General features: G+C 50.6%; 1 protein-coding gene across 1 annotated transcript in view; it reads left to right on the top strand.

Moving 5' to 3' along the window:
• The first annotated feature begins 16,476 nt into the window (after nucleotides 1-16,476).
• The window catches only part of LOC122559235 (uncharacterized), a 182,351-nt gene continuing 178,364 nt past the window's right edge, over nucleotides 16,477-20,463 (top strand). Inside the window, exon 1 of the mRNA XM_087994570.1 lies at nucleotides 16,477-16,532. Within this exon, the coding sequence (XP_087850696.1) occupies nucleotides 16,487-16,532 (46 nt within the window). The 5' untranslated portion in view covers nucleotides 16,477-16,486. The remainder of the gene's footprint in view (nucleotides 16,533-20,463) is intronic.

The following is a 20,463-nucleotide window of genomic DNA, read 5'->3' as shown; positions in this document are numbered from 1 at the left end:
CACAATATTCCAGATGCGGCCGCACCAGAGTCTTATACAACTGCATCATGACCTCAGGACTCCGCAACTCAATTCCTCTACCAATAAAAGCCAGTACGCCATATGCCTTCCTCACCGCACTATTTACCTGGGTGGCAACTTTCAGAGATCTGTGTACACGGACACCAAGATCCCTCTGCTCATCCACACTACCAAGTATCCGACCATTAGCCCAGTACCCCATCTTTTTGTTATTCTTCCCAAAGTGAATCACCTCACACTTAGCTACATTGAATTCCATTTGCCACCTTTCTGCCCAGCTCTGCAGCTTCTCTATATCCTGCTGTAACCTGCCACATCCTTCCTCACTGTCAACAACTCCTCCGACTTTCATATCATCCGCAAACTTGCTCACCCAACCTTCTAACCCCTCTTCCAGGTCATTTATAAAAATGACAAACAGCAATGGTCCCAAAACAGATCCTTGCGGAACACCGCTAGTGACGGCACTCCATGAAGAAACTTTGCCATCAACTACTACCCTCTGTCTTCTTCCATCCAGCCAATTCCTAATCCAAACCTCCAACTCACCCTCAATGCCATATCTCCGTATTTTCTGCAGTAGCCTACCATGGGGAACCTTATCAAACGCCTTACTAAAATCCATATATACCACATCTACCGCTTTCCCCTCATCAACCTCCTTCGTCACCTTTTCAAAGAATTCAATAAGGTTTGTGAGGCACGACCTGCCCTTCACAAAACCATGCTGACTATCCTTGATCACATTATTCCTATCCAGATGTGCATAAATCCTATCCCTTACAATTCTCTCTAAGACTTTGCCCACAACAGAAGTGAGACTCACCGGCCTATAGTTACTAGGGTTATCCCTACTCCCCTTTTTGAACAAGGGAACCACATTTGCTATCCTCCAGTCTTCTGGCACTACTCCTGTAGACAAAGAGGACATAAAAATCAAGGCCAATGGCTCTGCAATCTCCTCCCTTGCTTCCCAGAGAATCCTAGGATAAATGCCATCAGGCCCAGGGGACTTATCTATTTTCACCTTTTCCAGGATTTCCAACACCTCTTCTCTACATACCTCAAAGCCATCCATTCTACTTATTTGTGACTCAGTATTCGCATCGACGACAATGCCCTGTTCCTGAGTAAATACTGAAGAAAAGTATTCATTCAGTGTCTCCCCAATCTCTTCCGCCTCCACACGCAACTTCCCACTACTATCCTTGACTGGACCTATTCCTACCCTAGTCATTCTTTTATTCCTAACATACCTATAGAAAGCCTTAGGGTTTTCCCTAATCCTACCGACTAAGGACCTTTCATGTCCCCTCCTTGCTGCTCTTAGCTCTCTCTTCAGGTCCTTCCTGGCTACCCTATAACTCTCAATCGTCCCAATTGAACCTTCACGTCTCATCTTGAGATATGCCGCCCTCTTCCATTTAACAAGGGATTCCAATTCCTTATTAAACCACGGCTCCCTCGCACGACCCTTTCCTCCCTGCCTGACAGGTACATAATTATCAAGGACACTCAATAGTTGCTCCTTGAACAAGCTCCACATATCATTTACACTCTTGCCTTGGAGTCTACTTTTCCAAGCCACACATCCTAAGTCATGCCTCACCGCATCATAATTTCCCTGACCCCAGCTATAACTCTTGCCCTGTAGTACACACTTATCCCTCTCCATCACGAGAGTAAAAATCACCGAATTATGGTCACTATCCCCAAAGTGCTCACCTACCTCTAATTCTAACACCTGGCCTGGTTCGTTACCCAGAACCAAATCCAGTATGGCCTCACCTCTTGTTGGCCTGTCTACATATTGTGTCAGGAAACTCTCCTGCACACATTGAACAAACACTGACCCATCTAACGAACTTGAGCTATAGCTTTCCCAATCAATATCAGGAAAGTTAAAGTCCCCCATAACAACCACCCTATTACTGTCACTCATCTCCTGAATCACCTTCCCTATCCTTTCTTCAATGATTCTAGGACTATTAGGAGGCCTGTAAAAGACTCCTAACAGGGTGACCTCACCTTTCCTATTCCTAACCTCAGCCCAAACTACCTCAGATGGCAAGTCCTCATCCATCGTCCTTTCCACCACTGTAATACTATCTTTGACAAGCAATGCCACACCTCCCCCTCTTTTACCCCCACCTCTGACCCTACTAAAACATTTAAATCCTGGAACCTGCAACAGCCAATCCTGTCCCTGTTCTAGCCATGTCTCCGTAATAGCCACAACATCGAAGTCCCAGGTACCAACCCACGCTGCAAGTTCACCTACCTTATTTCGTATACTTCTTGCATTGAAGTATACACACTTCAAGCCACTTTCCTGTTTACAGGCACCCTCCTTGGAAATTGATGCCATGTTCCTAACCTCCCTACACTCCAGGCCCTGCACCCTGAAGCTACAATCTGGGTTCCCATGCCCCTGCAGAGTTAGTTTAAACCCCCCCCAAGAGCACTAGCAAACCTCCCCCCAAGGATACTGGTGCCCCTCAGGTTCAGGTGTAGACCATCCTGTTTATAGAGGTCCCACCGTCCCCAGAAAGAACCCCAGTTATCCAAAAACCGGAATCCCTCCCTCCTGCACCATCCCTGTAGCCACGCATTTAAGTGTTCTCTTTCCCTATTCCTCGAATCTCTATCACGTGGCACGGGTAACAAACCAGAGACAACAACTCTGTTCGTTCTAACTCTGAGCTTCCAACCTAGCTCCCTGAAAGCCTGTCTAACATCCTCAGCGCTCCTCCTACCTATGTCATTGGTGCCAATGTGGACCACGACTTCGGGCTGCTCCCCCTCCCCCTTAAGGACCCGGAAAACACGATCAGAGACATCACGTACCCTTGCACCTGGGAGGCAACATACCAAACGTGAGTCTCTCTCGTTCCCACAAAACCGCCTATCTGTGCCCCGAACTATCGAGTCCCCAATTACTACTGCTCTGCTCTTCTTCACCCTTCCCTTCTGAGTAACGGGGACAGGCTCCGTGCCAGAGACCTGAGCCCCGTTACTTACCCCTGGTAAGTCGTCCCCCCCACAAGTATCCAAAACGGTATACTTGTTCTTGAGGGGAACGGCCGCAGGGGGTCCCTGCACTGGCTGCTTCCTCCCAGTCCCCCTCACTGTCACCCATCTATCTGCCATCTTTGGAGTTACTACTTCCCTATAACTCTGATCTATGACCCCCTCTGCCTCCCGAATGATCCGAAGTTCATCCAACTCCAGCTCCAGTTCCCTAACACGGTCTTGGAGGAGCTGGAGATGGGTGCACTTCCTGCAAGTGTAATCAGCAGGGACGTCGATGGCATCCCTCACCTCATACATGTTGCAGGAGGAACATTGCACTGCCTTCACTGCCATCCCTCTAAAGCTAACTTTTATTTTAAAAAAAACTGGGTCTAAAGAATACAACAAGCAAAATTCAGCACTTACCTACTTACCACAACAGGTGTTATTATTAGGTTAGAGGAGGAGGGCGGGTGGGAGGCACTACCCGTGTAGTGCCTCGGGTTCCTCTCCTTCGCGCTTTTAAAGGGGGAAAAAACCTACCCAGGTAAGCTTACACTAACTGCTTCCGGGTCTCGGCTGCCCCTCTGGTCTTCGTCACTTCCCGCTGGTGCTCCCGCTCTTTCTGTGAAGAGAGAGTGAAAGAGAAAAAAAAAACACCGCTGCCCGCTACCGGTAAGCACTTTTAAAACCAAACGGTCTTACCTTCTCTGCTGCTCGCACTGGAAATCTATCGCAGTTGTCTCGCTACGGTTGCAGTTCTCTGGCTATGATCACAGTTCTCTCGCTACGGTTGTGTTCTCTGGCTATGATCACAGTTCTCTGGCTACGATTGCTGTACTCTGGCTATGATCGCAGTTCTCTGGCTACGATCGCTGTACTCTGGCTATGGTCGCAGTTCTCTGGCTACGATCGCAGTTCTCTGGCTATGGTCGCAGTTCTCTGGTATTATCGCAGTTGTCTCGCTACGGTTGCAGTTCTCTGGCTACGATCGCAGTTCTCTGGCTATGGTCGCAGTTCTCTGGTATTATCGCAGTTGTCTCGTTACGGTTGCAGTTCTCTGGCTATGATCACAGTTCTCTGGCTATGACCACTGTTCTCTGGCTACGGTCGCAGTTCTCTGGCTACGATCGCAGTTCTCTGGCTATGGTTGCAGTTCTCTGGCGACAGTTGCAGTACTCTGGCTACGATCGCAGTTCTCTGGCTATGGTTGATGCTCTCTGGTAATAATGCAGTTCTCTCACTATGGTCACAGTTCTCTGGTTATGGTCGCAGTTCTCTGGCGACGGTCGCAGTTCTCTGGCTACGATCGCAGTTCTCTGGCTACGATCGCAGTTCTCCGGCTATGGTTGCAGTTCTCTAGTGACGGTTGTAGCTCTCTGGCTACGATCGCAGTTCTCTGGCTATGATCACAATTCTCTGGCTACAGTCGCAGTTCTCTGGCTACGATTGTTGTACTCTGGCTATGGTCGCAGTTCTCTGGCTACGATCGCAGTTCTCTGGCTATGGTCGCAGTTCTCTGGTATTATCGCAGTTGTCTCGCTACGGTTGCAGTTCTCTGGCTACGATCGCAGTTCTCTGGCTATGGTCGCAGTTCTCTGGTATTATTGCAGTTGTCTCGCTACGGTTGCAGTTCTCTGGCTATGGTCGCAGTTCTCTGGCTACGATCGCAGTTCTCTGGCTATGACCGCTGTTCTCTGGCTACGATCGCAGTTCTCTGGCTACGATCGCAGTTCTCTGGCTACGGTTGCAGTTCTCTGGCGACAGTTGCAGTACTCTGGCTACGATCGCAGTTCTCTGGCTATGATCACAGTTCTATGGCTACGGTCGCAGTTCTCTGGCTATGATCACAGTTCTCTGGCTACGATTGCTGTACTCTGGCTATGATCGCAGTTCTCTGGCTACGATCGCTGTACTCTGGCTATGGTCGCAGTTCTCTGGCTACGATCGCAGTTCTCTGGCTATGGTCGCAGTTCTCTGGTATTATCGCAGTTGTCTCGCTATGATCACAGTTCTCTGGCTATGATCACAGTTCTCTGGCTACGATCACAGTTCTCCGGCTATGGTTGCAGTTCTCTGGCTACGATCGCAGTTTTCTCGCTATGGACACTGATTCCTGGCTACAATCGCAGTTCTCTGGCTATGATCACAGTTCTCTGGCTATGGTCGCAGTTCTCTGGTATTATCACAGTTGTCTCGCTACGGTTGCAGTTCTCTGGCTATGGTTGCAGTTCTCTGCCTATGGTTGCAGTTCTCTGGCTATGATCACAGTTCTCTGGCTATGGTTGCAGTTCTCTGCCTATGGTTGCAGTTCTCTGGCTATGATCACAGTTCTCTGGCTATGATCGCAGTTCTCTGGCTATGGTTGCAGTTCTCTGCCTATGGTTGCAGTTCTCTGGCTATGGTTGCTGTTCTCTGGCTACGATCACAGTTCTCTGGCTATGGTTGCAGTTCTCTGGCTATGATCGCTGTTCTCTGGCTACGATCACAGTTCTCTGGCTACGATCGCAGTTCTCTGGCTACGATCACAGTTCTCTGGCTATGGTCGCAGTTCTCTGGCTATGGTTGCAGTTCTCTGCCTATGGTTGCAGTTCTCTGGCTATGATCACAGTTCTCTGGCTATGGTTGCAGTTCTCTGCCTATGGTTGCAGTTCTCTGGCTATGCTCACAGTTCTCTGGCTACGATCGCAGTTCTCTGGCTATGGTTGCAGTTCTCTGCCTATGGTTGCAGTTCTCTGGCTATGGTTGCTGTTCTCTGGCTACGATCACAGTTCTCTGGCTATGGTTGCAGTTCTCTGGCTATGATCGCTGTTCTCTGGCTACGATCACAGTTCTCTGGCTACGATCGCAGTTCTCTGGCTACGATCACAGTTCTCTGGCTATGGTCGCAGTTCTCTGGCTATGGTTGCAGTTCTCTGCCTATGGTTGCAGTTCTCTGGCTACGATTGCAGTTCTCTGGCTACGATCGCAGTTCTCTGGCTGTGATCCCTGTTCTCTGGTATTATCGCAGTTCTCTGGCTACGATCGCAGTTCTCTGGCTTTGGTCGCAGATCTCTGGCTACGGTTGCAGTTCTCTGGCTATAGTCACAGTTCTCCGGCTACGGTTGCAGTTCTCTGGCTACGGTCGCAGTTCTCCGACTACAGTCGCAGTTCTCTGACTATGGTTGCAGATCTCTGGCTACGGTCGCAGTTCTCTGGCTGTGATCGCAGTCCTCTGACTACAGTCACAGTTCTTTGACTATGGCCCAGTTCTCTGGCTACGATCGCAGTTCTCTGGCTACGGTCGCAGTTCTCCGACTACAGTCGCAGTTCTCTGGCTACGGTCACAGTTCTCTGGCTATGATCGCAGTTCTCTGGCTACGGTCGCAGTTCTCCGACTACAGTCGCAGTTCTCTGGCTACGATCGCAGTTCTCTGGCTATGATCGCAGTTCTCTGGCTACGTTCGCAGTTTTCTGGTCCTGGTTGCAGTTCTCTGGTTATGATTGCAGTTTTCTGGCTATGGTCACAGTTCTCTGGCTACAGTCGCAATTCTCTGACTATGGTCTCAGTTCTCTGACTACGACTGCAGCTCTCTGATTACGATCGCAGTTCTCTGGCTACGGTCACAGTTCTCTGACTACGGTCGCATTTCTCTGCTTCTGGTTGCAGTTCTCTGGCTATGATCGCAGTTCTCTGGCTATGATCACAGTTCTCTGGCTACAGTTGCAGTTCTCTGGTTATAGTCACAGTTCTCTGGTATTATTGCAGTTCTCTGGCTATGGTTGCGGTTCTCTGGCTACGATCGCAATTCTCTGGTTATGATCACAGTTCTCTGGCTACGGTTGCTGTTCTCTGGTTATGGTCACAGTTCTCTGGCTATGGTTGCGGTTCTCTGGCTACAGTCACTGTCCTCTTGCTATGGTCGCGGTTCTCTGGCTACGGTCAGTTCTTAGGCTATGATCGCAGTTCTCTGGCTATGGTTGATGCTCTCTGGTAATAATGCAGTTCTCTCACTATGGTCACAGTTCTCTGGTTATGGTCGCAGTTCTCTGGTGACGGTCGCAGTTCTCTGGCTATGATCGCTATTCTCTGGCTACGATCACAGTTCTCTGGCTATGATCGCTATTCTCTGGCTATGATCACTGTAATCTGGCTATGATCGCTGTTCTCTGCCTATGGTTGCAGTTCTCTAGCAACGGTTGCGGTTCTCTGGCTACGGTCGCAGTTCTCTGGCTATGGTCACATTTCTCTGGTTATAGTTGCAGTTCTCTGGCTGTGGTCACAGTTCTCTGCCTATGGTTGCAGTTCTCTGTTTATGATCGCTGTTCTCTGGCTAGGATCACAGTTCTCTGGCTACGATCGCAATTCTCTGGCGATAGTCGCAGTTCTCTGGCTATGATCGCTGTTCTCTGGCTACGATCGCAGTTCTCTGGCGATAGTCGCAGTTCTCTGACTATGATCACTGTTCTCTGGCTACGATCGCAGTTCTCTGGCTACGATCGCAATTCTCTGGTGATAGTCGCAGTTCTCTGGCTATGATCACTGTTCTCTGGCTACGATCGCAGTTCTCTGGCTACGATCGCAGTTCTCTGGCTACGATCGCAGTTCTCTGGCTATAGTTGCAGTTCTCTGCCTATGGTTGCAGTTCTCTGGCTATGATCACAGTTCTCTGGCTATGATCGCAGTTCTCTGGCTATGGTTGCAGTTCTCTGCCTATGGTTGCAGTTCTCTGGCTATGGTTGCTGTTCTCTGGCTACGATCACAGTTCTCTGGCTATGGTTGCAGTTCTCTGGCTATGATCGCTGTTCTCTGGCTACGATCACAGTTCTCTGGCTACGATCGCAGTTCTCTGGCTACGATCACAGTTCTCTGGCTATGGTCGCAGTTCTCTGGCTATGGTTGCAGTTCTCTGCCTATGGTTGCAGTTCTCTGGCTATGATCACAGTTCTCTGGCTATGGTTGCAGTTCTCTGCCTATGGTTGCAGTTCTCTGGCTATGCTCACAGTTCTCTGGCTACGATCGCAGTTCTCTGGCTATGGTTGCAGTTCTCTGCCTATGGTTGCAGTTCTCTGGCTATGGTTGCTGTTCTCTGGCTACGATCACAGTTCTCTGGCTATGGTTGCAGTTCTCTGGCTATGATCGCTGTTCTCTGGCTACGATCACAGTTCTCTGGCTACGATCGCAGTTCTCTGGCTACGATCACAGTTCTCTGGCTATGGTCGCAGTTCTCTGGCTATGGTTGCAGTTCTCTGCCTATGGTTGCAGTTCTCTGGCTACGATTGCAGTTCTCTGGCTACGATCGCAGTTCTCTGGCTGTGATCCCTGTTCTCTGGTATTATCGCAGTTCTCTGGCTACGATCGCAGTTCTCTGGCTTTGGTCGCAGATCTCTGGCTACGGTTGCAGTTCTCTGGCTATAGTCACAGTTCTCCGGCTACGGTTGCAGTTCTCTGGCTACGGTCGCAGTTCTCCGACTACAGTCGCAGTTCTCTGACTATGGTTGCAGATCTCTGGCTACGGTCGCAGTTCTCTGGCTGTGATCGCAGTCCTCTGACTACAGTCACAGTTCTTTGACTATGGCCCAGTTCTCTGGCTACGATCGCAGTTCTCTGGCTACGGTCGCAGTTCTCCGACTACAGTCGCAGTTCTCTGGCTACGGTCACAGTTCTCTGGCTATGATCGCAGTTCTCTGGCTACGGTCGCAGTTCTCCGACTACAGTCGCAGTTCTCTGGCTACGATCGCAGTTCTCTGGCTATGATCGCAGTTCTCTGGCTACGTTCGCAGTTTTCTGGTCCTGGTTGCAGTTCTCTGGTTATGATTGCAGTTTTCTGGCTATGGTCACAGTTCTCTGGCTACAGTCGCAATTCTCTGACTATGGTCTCAGTTCTCTGACTACGACTGCAGCTCTCTGATTACGATCGCAGTTCTCTGGCTACGGTCACAGTTCTCTGACTACGGTCGCATTTCTCTGCTTCTGGTTGCAGTTCTCTGGCTATGATCGCAGTTCTCTGGCTATGATCACAGTTCTCTGGCTACAGTTGCAGTTCTCTGGTTATAGTCACAGTTCTCTGGTATTATTGCAGTTCTCTGGCTATGGTTGCGGTTCTCTGGCTACGATCGCAATTCTCTGGTTATGATCACAGTTCTCTGGCTACGGTTGCTGTTCTCTGGTTATGGTCACAGTTCTCTGGCTATGGTTGCGGTTCTCTGGCTACAGTCACTGTCCTCTTGCTATGGTCGCGGTTCTCTGGCTACGGTCAGTTCTTAGGCTATGATCGCAGTTCTCTGGCTATGGTTGATGCTCTCTGGTAATAATGCAGTTCTCTCACTATGGTCACAGTTCTCTGGTTATGGTCGCAGTTCTCTGGTGACGGTCGCAGTTCTCTGGCTATGATCGCTATTCTCTGGCTACGATCACAGTTCTCTGGCTATGATCGCTATTCTCTGGCTATGATCACTGTAATCTGGCTATGATCGCTGTTCTCTGCCTATGGTTGCAGTTCTCTAGCAACGGTTGCGGTTCTCTGGCTACGGTCGCAGTTCTCTGGCTATGGTCACATTTCTCTGGTTATAGTTGCAGTTCTCTGGCTGTGGTCACAGTTCTCTGCCTATGGTTGCAGTTCTCTGTTTATGATCGCTGTTCTCTGGCTAGGATCACAGTTCTCTGGCTACGATCGCAATTCTCTGGCGATAGTCGCAGTTCTCTGGCTATGATCGCTGTTCTCTGGCTACGATCGCAGTTCTCTGGCGATAGTCGCAGTTCTCTGACTATGATCACTGTTCTCTGGCTACGATCGCAGTTCTCTGGCTACGATCGCAATTCTCTGGTGATAGTCGCAGTTCTCTGGCTATGATCACTGTTCTCTGGCTACGATCGCAGTTCTCTGGCTACGATCGCAGTTCTCTGGCTACGATCGCAGTTCTCTGGCTACGATCACAGTTCTCTGGCTATGGTCGCAGTTCTCTGGCTATGGTTGCAGTTCTCTGCCTATGGTTGCAGTTCTCTGGCTATGATCACAGTTCTCTGGCTATGGTTGCAGTTCTCTGCCTATGGTTGCAGTTCTCTGGCTATGCTCACAGTTCTCTGGCTACGATCGCAGTTCTCTGGCTATGGTTGCAGTTCTCTGCCTATGGTTGCAGTTCTCTGGCTATGGTTGCTGTTCTCTGGCTACGATCACAGTTCTCTGGCTATGGTTGCAGTTCTCTGGCTATGATCGCTGTTCTCTGGCTACGATCACAGTTCTCTGGCTACGATCGCAGTTCTCTGGCTACGATCACAGTTCTCTGGCTATGGTCGCAGTTCTCTGGCTATGGTTGCAGTTCTCTGCCTATGGTTGCAGTTCTCTGGCTACGATTGCAGTTCTCTGGCTACGATCGCAGTTCTCTGGCTGTGATCCCTGTTCTCTGGTATTATCGCAGTTCTCTGGCTACGATCGCAGTTCTCTGGCTTTGGTCGCAGATCTCTGGCTACGGTTGCAGTTCTCTGGCTATAGTCACAGTTCTCCGGCTACGGTTGCAGTTCTCTGGCTACGGTCGCAGTTCTCCGACTACAGTCGCAGTTCTCTGACTATGGTTGCAGATCTCTGGCTACGGTCGCAGTTCTCTGGCTGTGATCGCAGTCCTCTGACTACAGTCACAGTTCTTTGACTATGGCCCAGTTCTCTGGCTACGATCGCAGTTCTCTGGCTACGGTCGCAGTTCTCCGACTACAGTCGCAGTTCTCTGGCTACGGTCACAGTTCTCTGGCTATGATCGCAGTTCTCTGGCTACGGTCGCAGTTCTCCGACTACAGTCGCAGTTCTCTGGCTACGATCGCAGTTCTCTGGCTATGATCGCAGTTCTCTGGCTACGTTCGCAGTTTTCTGGTCCTGGTTGCAGTTCTCTGGTTATGATTGCAGTTTTCTGGCTATGGTCACAGTTCTCTGGCTACAGTCGCAATTCTCTGACTATGGTCTCAGTTCTCTGACTACGACTGCAGCTCTCTGATTACGATCGCAGTTCTCTGGCTACGGTCACAGTTCTCTGACTACGGTCGCATTTCTCTGCTTCTGGTTGCAGTTCTCTGGCTATGATCGCAGTTCTCTGGCTATGATCACAGTTCTCTGGCTACAGTTGCAGTTCTCTGGTTATAGTCACAGTTCTCTGGTATTATTGCAGTTCTCTGGCTATGGTTGCGGTTCTCTGGCTACGATCGCAATTCTCTGGTTATGATCACAGTTCTCTGGCTACGGTTGCTGTTCTCTGGTTATGGTCACAGTTCTCTGGCTATGGTTGCGGTTCTCTGGCTACAGTCACTGTCCTCTTGCTATGGTCGCGGTTCTCTGGCTACGGTCAGTTCTTAGGCTATGATCGCAGTTCTCTGGCTATGGTTGATGCTCTCTGGTAATAATGCAGTTCTCTCACTATGGTCACAGTTCTCTGGTTATGGTCGCAGTTCTCTGGTGACGGTCGCAGTTCTCTGGCTATGATCGCTATTCTCTGGCTACGATCACAGTTCTCTGGCTATGATCGCTATTCTCTGGCTATGATCACTGTAATCTGGCTATGATCGCTGTTCTCTGCCTATGGTTGCAGTTCTCTAGCAACGGTTGCGGTTCTCTGGCTACGGTCGCAGTTCTCTGGCTATGGTCACATTTCTCTGGTTATAGTTGCAGTTCTCTGGCTGTGGTCACAGTTCTCTGCCTATGGTTGCAGTTCTCTGTTTATGATCGCTGTTCTCTGGCTAGGATCACAGTTCTCTGGCTACGATCGCAATTCTCTGGCGATAGTCGCAGTTCTCTGGCTATGATCGCTGTTCTCTGGCTACGATCGCAGTTCTCTGGCGATAGTCGCAGTTCTCTGACTATGATCACTGTTCTCTGGCTACGATCGCAGTTCTCTGGCTACGATCGCAATTCTCTGGTGATAGTCGCAGTTCTCTGGCTATGATCACTGTTCTCTGGCTACGATCGCAGTTCTCTGGCTACGATCGCAGTTCTCTGGCTACGATCGCAGTTCTCTGGCTATAGTTGCAGTTCTCTGCCTATGGTTGCAGTTCTCTGGCTATGATCACATTTCTTTGGTTTCGGTCACAGTTCTCTGGCTATGGTCACAGTTCTCTGGCTACGGTGGCAGTTCTCTGGCTATGATCGGAGTTTTTTGGCTTCGGTCACAGTTCTCTGGCTATGGTCACAGTTCTCTGGCTACGGTGGCAGTTCTCTGGCTATGATCGGAGTTTTTTGGCTTCGGTCACAGTTCTCTGGTGACAGTCACAGTTCTCTGGCTACGGTGGCAGTTCTCTGGCTATGATCGGAGTTTTTTGGCTTCGGTCACAGTTCTCTGGTGACAGTCACAGTTCTCTGGCTACGGTGCCAGTTCTCTGGCTATGATCGGAGTTTTTTGGCTTCGGTCACAGTTCTCTGGCTATGGTCACAGTTCTCTGGCTACGGTGGCAGTTCTCTGGCTATGATCGGAGTTTTTTGGCTTCGGTCACAGTTCTCTGGTGACAGTCACAGTTCTCTGGCTACGGTGGCAGTTCTCTGGCTATGGTTGCAGTACTCTGGCTATGGTCGCAGTTCTCTGGCTATGGACACTGATTCCTGGCTACGGTCGCAGTTCTCTGGCTCTGGTCACAGTTCTCTGGCTACGGTTGCAGTTCTCTGGCTATAGTCACAGTTCTCTGGTGTTATTGCAGTTCTATGGCTATGGTTGCAGTTCTCTGGCTACGATCACAATTCTCTGGTAATGATCACAGTTCTCTGGCTACAGTTGCTGTTCTCTGGTTATGATCGCAGTTCTCTGGTTATGGTTGCTGTTCTCTGGTTATGGATGCAGTTCTCTGGCTACAGTCGCAGTTCTCTGGCTGTGATAGCAGTACTCTGGTTCTGGTCACAATTCTCTGGCTATGGTTGCGGTTCTCTGGCTACAGTCGCAGTCCTCTGGCTAAGATCACAGTTCTATGGCTATGGTCGCAGTTCTCTGGCTACGATCGCTGTTCTCTGGCTACGATCACAGTTCTCTGGCTACGATCGCAGTTCTTTGCCTATGGTTGCAGTTCTCTGCCTATGGTTGCAGTTCTCTGGTGACGGTCGCAGTTCTCTGGCTACAGTGGCAGTTCTCTGGCTATGGACACTGATTCCTGGCTACGATCGCAGTTCTCTGGCTATGGTCACATTTCTCTGGTATTATCACATTTCTCTGGCTGTAATCGCAATTCTCTGGTATTATCGCAGTTCTCTCGCTATGGTCGCAGTTCTCTGGTATTATCGCAGTTCTCTGGTTATGGTCGCAGTTCTCTGGCTACGGTCGCAGTTCTCTGGCTGTGGTCACAGTCCACTGGTTCTGGTCACAGTTTTCTGGCTACAGTCCCATTTCTCGGGTTATAGTCGCAGTTCTTTGGCTACGATCACAGTTATCTGCCTATGGTTGCAATTCTCTGGCTATGGTCGCAGTTCTCTGCCTATGGTTGCAGTTCTCTGTTTATGATCGCTGTTCTCTGGCTAGGATCACAGTTCTCTGGCTACGATCGCAATTCTCTGGCGATAGTCGCAGTTCTCTGGCTATGATCGCTGTTCTCTGGCTACGATCGCAGTTCTCTGGCGATAGTCGCAGTTCTCTGGCTATGATCACTGTTCTCTGGCTACGATCGCAATTCTCTGGTGATAGTCACAGTTCTCTGGCTACGATCGCAGTTCTCTGGCTACGATCGCAGTTCTCTGGCTACGATCGCAGTTCTCTGCCTATGGTTGCAGTTCTCTGGCTATGATCACATTTCTTTGGTTTCGGTCACAGTTCTCTGGCTACGGTCACAGTTCTCTGGCTACGGTGGCAGTTCTCTGGCTATGATCGGAGTTTTTTGGTTTCGGTCACAGTTCTCTGGCTATGGTCACAGTTCTCTGGCTACGGTGGCAGTTCTCTGGCTATGATCGGAGTTTTTTGGCTTCGGTCACAGTTCTCTGGTGACAGTCACAGTTCTCTGGCTACGGTGGCAGTTCTCTGGCTATGGTTGCAGTACTCTGGCTATGGTCGCAGTTCTCTGGCTATGGACACTGATTCCTGGCTACGGTCGCAGTTCTCTGGCTCTGGTCACAGTTCTCTGGCTACGGTTGCAGTTCTCTGGCTATAGTCACAGTTCTCTGGTATTATTGCAGTTCTATGGCTATGGCTGCAGTTCTCTGGCTACGATCACAATTCTCTGGTAATGATCACAGTTCTCTGGCTACAGTTGCTGTTCTCTGGTTATGATCGCAGTTCTCTGGTTATGGTTGCTGTTCTCTGGTTATGGATGCAGTTCTCTGGCTACAGTCACAGTTCTCTGGCTGTGATAGCAGTACTCTGGTTCTGGTCACAATTCTCTGGCTATGGTTGCGGTTCTCTGGCTACAGTCGCAGTCCTCTGGCTAAGATCACAGTTCTATGGCTATGGTCGCAGTTCTCTGGCTACGATCGCTGTTCTCTGGCTACGATCACAGTTCTCTGGCTACGATCGCAGTTCTTTGCCTATGGTTGCAGTTCTCTGCCTATGGTTGCAGTTCTCTGGTGACGGTCGCAGTTCTCTGGCTACAGTGGCAGTTCTCTGGCTATGGACACTGATTCCTGGCTACGATCGCAGTTCTCTGGCTATGGTCACATTTCTCTGGTATTATCACATTTCTCTGGCTGTAATCGCAATTCTCTGGTATTATCGCAGTTCTCTCGCTATGGTCGCAGTTCTCTGGTATTATCGCAGTTCTCTGGTTATGGTCGCAGTTCTCTGGCTACGGTCGCAGTTCTCTGGCTGTGGTCACAGTCCACTGGTTCTGGTCACAGTTTTCTGGCTACAGTCCCATTTCTCGGGTTATAGTCGCAGTTCTTTGGCTACGATCACAGTTATCTGCCTATGGTTGCAATTCTCTGGCTATGGTCGCAGTTCTCTGCCTATGGTTGCAGTTCTCTGTTTATGATCGCTGTTCTCTGGCTAGGATCACAGTTCTCTGGCTACGATCGCAATTCTCTGGCGATAGTCGCAGTTCTCTGGCTATGATCGCTGTTCTCTGGCTACGATCGCAGTTCTCTGGCGATAGTCGCAGTTCTCTGGCTATGATCACTGTTCTCTGGCTACGATCGCAATTCTCTGGTGATAGTCACAGTTCTCTGGCTACGATCGCAGTTCTCTGGCTACGATCGCAGTTCTCTGGCTACGATCGCAGTTCTCTGCCTATGGTTGCAGTTCTCTGGTGACGGTCGCAGTTCTCTGGCTACAGTGGCAGTTCTCTGGCTATGGACACTGATTCCTGGCTACAATCGCAGTTCTCTGGCTATGGTCACATTTCTCTGGTATTATCACATTTCTCTGGCTGTAATCGCAATTCTCTGGTATTATCGCAGTTCTCTCGCTATGGTCGCAGTTCTCTGGTATTATCGCAGTTCTCTGGTTATGGTCGCAGTTCTCTGGCTACGGTCGCAGTTCTCTGGCTGTGGTCACAGTCCACTGGTTCTGGTCACAGTTTTCTGGCTACAGTCCCATTTCTCGGGTTATAGTCGCAGTTCTTTGGCTACGATCACAGTTATCTGCCTATGGTTGCAATTCTCTGGCTATGGTCGCAGTTTTTTGGCTTTGGTCACAGCTCTCTGGCTACGGTGGCAGTTCTCTGGCTTTGGTCACAGTTCTCTGGCTACGGTGGCAGTTCTCTGGCTATGGTCGCAGTTCTCTGGCTATGGTGGCAGTTCTCTGGCTATGGTCACAGTTCTCTGGCTATGATCGCAGTTCTCTGGCTGTGGTCACAGTTCTCTGGCTACGATCGCAGTTCTCTGGCTATGGTCGCAGTTATCTGGCTATGGTCGCAGTTCTCAGGCTACGGTCGCAGTTCTCAGGCTACGGTCGCAGTTCTCTGGCTACGGTCGCAGTTCTCTGGCTACGGTCGCAGTTCTCTGCCTACGATGACAGTTCTCTGGTATAATCACAGTTCTCTGGCTATGGTCGCTGTTCACTGATATTATCACAGCTCTCTGGCTATGGTCACATTTCTCTGGCTGTGGTCACAGTTCTCTGGCTATGATTGCAGTTCTCTGGCTACGGTCGCAGTTCTCTGGCTACGGTCGCAGTTCTCTGGCTACTATCGCAGTTCTCTGGTATTATCACAGTTCTCTGGCTATGATCGCAGTTCACTGACTACAATCGCAGTTCTCTGGCTATGAACACAGTTCTCTGCCTACGATCGCAGTTCTCTGATTACAGTCGCAATTCTCTGGCTACAATCGCAGTGTGTTTCTAAAAGGGTAACAGGTCCCAATTTGATAACTCCATGTAGAACAGCAGAGCAAAACTGTTTAAAAGAATTCTTGTTTCTTGTTTGTTTTGTTGAAGGTTGCAGAATCATCAAAGTGCGTCAGGTGTCACAATGAAGTCTGATGTTGGCCTAAACCGCATTAATGATGGGGACACTGTGGACAAATCCTTTATTTTGCCGCCAGGACTTCCAAATAATACGCAGGTGCTGAGTTTCAGTCCAGTTTTGATGTTGAACTTCGCTTTTCCCAGAAACAGGATGGAAATCTTGGGAGGTGAGACACCAGCCAAGAAACGGTATTGTTAGTAAATACAATGCTCAGGCTAGTGGGAGCTTTACTCTGTGTCTAACCCCGTGCTGTCCCAGTCTTTTTTTTTAGATGAGATTACATTACAGTGTGGAAACAGGCCCTTCGGCCCAACAAGTCCACACCGACCCGCCGAAGCGAAACCCACCAATACCCCTACATTTACCCCTTACCTAACACTGCGGGCAATTTAGCATGGCCAATTCACCTGACCCTGCACATCTTTGGACTGTGGGAGGAGACCGGAGCACCCGGAGGAAACCCACGCAGACACAGGGGAGAACGTGCAAACTCCACACAGTCAGTCGCCTGAGGCAGGAATTGAACCCGGGTCTCAGGCACTGTGAGGCAGCAGTGCTAACCACTGTGCCACCATGCCGCCCACAAACACTCCTGAGAGTGTTTGATGCGGGACAGTGTAGAGGGAGCTTTACTCTGTATCTAACCCCGTGCTGTCCCTGTCCCTGGGAGTGTTTGATGGGGGACAGTGTAGAGGGAGCTTTACTCTGTATCTAACCCCGTGCTGTCCCTGTCTCTGGGAGTGTGTGATGGTGGGGACAGTGTAGAGGAAGCTTTACTCTGTATCTAACCCCGTGCTGTCCCAGTCCTGGGAGTGTTTGATGGGGGACAGTGTAGAGGCAGCTTTACTCTGTATCTAACCCCGTGCTATCCCTGACGTGGGAGGGTTTGTTGTGGGACAATATAGAGAGAGTTTTACTCTGTATCTAACCCGGTGCTATCCCTGTCCTGGGAGGGATTGATGGAGGACAATTTCGAGGGAGTTTTACTCTGTATCCAACCCCATGCTGTCCCTGTCCCTGGGAGTGTTTGATGGGGGACAGTGTAGAGGGAGCTTTACTCTGTATCTAACCCCGTGCTGTCCCTGTCCTGGGAGTGTTTGATGGGGGACAGTGTAGAGGGATGTTTACTCTGTATCTAACCCCGTGCTGTCCCTGTTCCTGGGACTGTTTGATGGGGGACAGTGTAGAGGGAGCTTTACTCTGTATATAATCCCGTGCTGTCCCTGTCCTGGGTGGGTTTGATGGGGGGAGCACTGTAGAGGGAAATTTACTCTATCTAACCCCGTGCTGTCCCAGTCCTGGGAGTGTTTGATGGGGGACAGTGTAGAGGCAGCTTTACTCTGTATCTAACCCCGTGCTATCCCTGACGTGGGAGGGTTTGTTGTGGGACAATGTAGAGAGAGTTTTACTCTGTATCTAACCCGGTGCTATCCCTGTCCTGGGAGGGATTGATGGAGGACAATGTCTAGGGAGTTTTACTCTGTATCCAACCCCATGCTGTCCCTGTCCCTGGGAGTGTTTGATGGGGGACAGTGTAGAGTGAGCTTTACTCTGTATCCATCTGTGTGCTATCCCTGTCCTGGGAGTGTTTGATGCCGTAAAAGTGTAGAGGAAGCTTTACTCTGTATCTTGTTCCGTGCTGTCCCTGTCCTGGGTGTGTTTGATGGGGACAGTGTAGAGAGAGCTTTACCCTGTATCTAAACGCATGCTATCCCTATCCTGGGAGTGTTTGATGGGGGACAGTGCAGAGGGAGCTTTACTTTGTATCTAACCCTGTGCTGTCCTTGTCCTGGGAGTGTTTGATGGAGCTTAAAAATGTTTTGCTGGAAAAGCGCAGCAGGCCAGCATCCAAGGAGAAGGAGAATCGACGTTTCGGGCATAAGCCCTTCTTTAGGAATGAGGAGGGTGTGCCAAGCAGGCTGAGATAAAAGGTAGGGAGGAGGGACTTGGGGGAGGGGCGTTGGGAATGCGATAGGTGGAAGGAGGTCAAGGTGAGGGTGATAGGCCGGAGTGGGGATGGGGGCGGAGAGGTCAGGAAGAAGATTGCAGGTTAAGAAGGTGGTGCTGAGTTCGAGGGTTGGGACTGAGAAAAGGTGGGGGGGAGGGGAAATGAGGAAGCTGGAGAAATCTGCATTCATCCCTTGTGGTTGGAGGGTTTCCAGGCAGAAGATGAGGCGCTCTTCCTCCAGGCGTCGTGTTGCTATGGTCTGGTAATGGAGGAGTCCAAGAACCTGCATGTCCTTGGTGGAGTGGGAGGGGGAGTTAAAGTGTTCAGCCACGGGGCGGTTGGGTTGGTTGGTCCGGGTATCCCAGAGGTGTTCTCTGAAACGTTCCGCAAGTAGGCGGCCTGTCTCCCCAATATAGAGGAGACCACATCGGGTGCAGCGGATGCAGTAAATGATGTTTGTGGAGGTGCAGGTGAATTTCTGATGGATATTGAAGGATCCCTTGGGCCTTGGAGGGAAGTGAGGGGGGAGATGTGAGCACAAGTTTTGCATTTCTTGCGTTGCAGGGGAAGGTGCCGGGAGTGGAGGTTGTGTTGGTAGGGGGTGTGGACCTGACGAGGGAGTTGCGGAGGGAGTGGTCTTTCCGGAATGCTGATAGGGGTGGGGAGGGAAATATATCCCTGGTGGTGGGGTCCGTTTGGAGGTGGCCGAAATGACGAAGGATGATCCGATGTATCTGGAGATTGGTGGGGTGGTAGGTGAGGACCAGTGGGGTTCTGTCCTGGTGGCGATTGTAGGGGCGGGGCTCAAGGGCGGAGGAGCGGGAAGTGGAAGAGATGCGGTGGAGGGCATCGTCGATCACGTCTGAGGGGAAATTGCGGTCCTTGAAGAAGGAGACCATCTGGGTTGTACGGTATTGGAACTGGTCCTCCTGGGAGCAGATGTGGCGAAGGCGAAGGAATTGGGAATATGGGATGCCGTTTTTACAGGGGGCAGGGTGGGGGGAGGTGTAATCTAGGTAGCTGTGGGAGTCGGTCGGTTTATAGTATAGGTCCGTGTTGATTTGGTCGTCCGAGATAGAGATGGAGAAGTCTAGGAAGGGGAGGGAGGAGTCTGAGATGGTCCAGGTAAATTTGAGGTCGGGGTGGAAGGTGTTGGTAAAGTGGATGAACTGTTCAACCTCCTCGTGGGAGCACGAGGCAGCGCTGATACAGTCATCGATGTAGCGGAGGAAAAGGTGGGGGGTGGTGCCAGTGTAGCTGCGGAAGATGGACTGTTCCACATATCCTTCCAAGAGGCAGGCATAGCTGGGGCCCATGCGGGTGGCCATGGCTACCCCCTTGGTTTGGAGGAAGTGGGGGGATTGGAAAGAGAAGTTGTTCAGGGTGAGGACCAGTTCAGTCAGTCGAAGGAGGGTGTCAGTGGAAGGGTACTGGTTGGTACGGCGGGAAAGGAAGAAGCGGAGGGCTTTGAGTCCTTCGTGATGGGGGATGGAGGTGCACAGGGACTGGATGTCCATGGTGAAGATAAGGCGTTGGGGACCGGGGAAGCGAAAATCCTGGAGGAGGTGGAGGGCGTGGGTGGTGTCCCGAACGTAGGTCGGGAGTTCTTGGACAAAGGGGGACAGGGCCGTGTCGAGGTATGCAGAGATGAGTTCGGTGAGACAGGAGCAGGCTGAGACACTGGGTCGTCCGGGGCAGTCAGGTTTGTGGATTTTGAGCAGGAGGTAGAAACGGGCGGTGCGGGGTTGTGGGACTATGAGGTTGGAGGCGGTGGAGAGAGCTTTACTCTGTATCTAACCCCGTGCTGTCCCTGTCCTAGGAGTGTTTGATGGAGGACAGTGTAGAGGGAGCTTTACTCTGTGTCTAAGCCTGTACGGTCCCTGTCCTGGGAGAGTTTGATGGGGGACAGTGTAGAGGCAGATTTACTCTGTGTCTAAGCCTGTACGGTCCCTGTCCTGGGAGAGTTTGATGGGGGACAGTGTAGAGACGGCTTTACTCTGTGTCTAAGCCTGTACGGTCCCTGTTCTGAGAGTGTTTGATGGGGGACAGTGTAGAGGGAGCTTTACTCTGTGTCTAAGCCTGTACGGTCCCTGTCCTGGGAGAGTTTGATAGGGGACAGTGTAAAGGGAGCTTTACTCTGTGTCTAAGC

The sequence above is a fragment of the Chiloscyllium plagiosum genome, unplaced genomic scaffold (genome assembly GCF_037043375.1).
Source record: "Chiloscyllium plagiosum isolate Xiang-an unplaced genomic scaffold, Cpla_swu_hap1 HiC_scaffold_14, whole genome shotgun sequence".
Taxonomy (NCBI): Eukaryota; Metazoa; Chordata; class Chondrichthyes; order Orectolobiformes; family Hemiscylliidae; genus Chiloscyllium; species Chiloscyllium plagiosum.
Note: the sequence above shows the minus strand (reverse complement) of the source record. Positions and strands in the feature narration are given on the sequence as shown.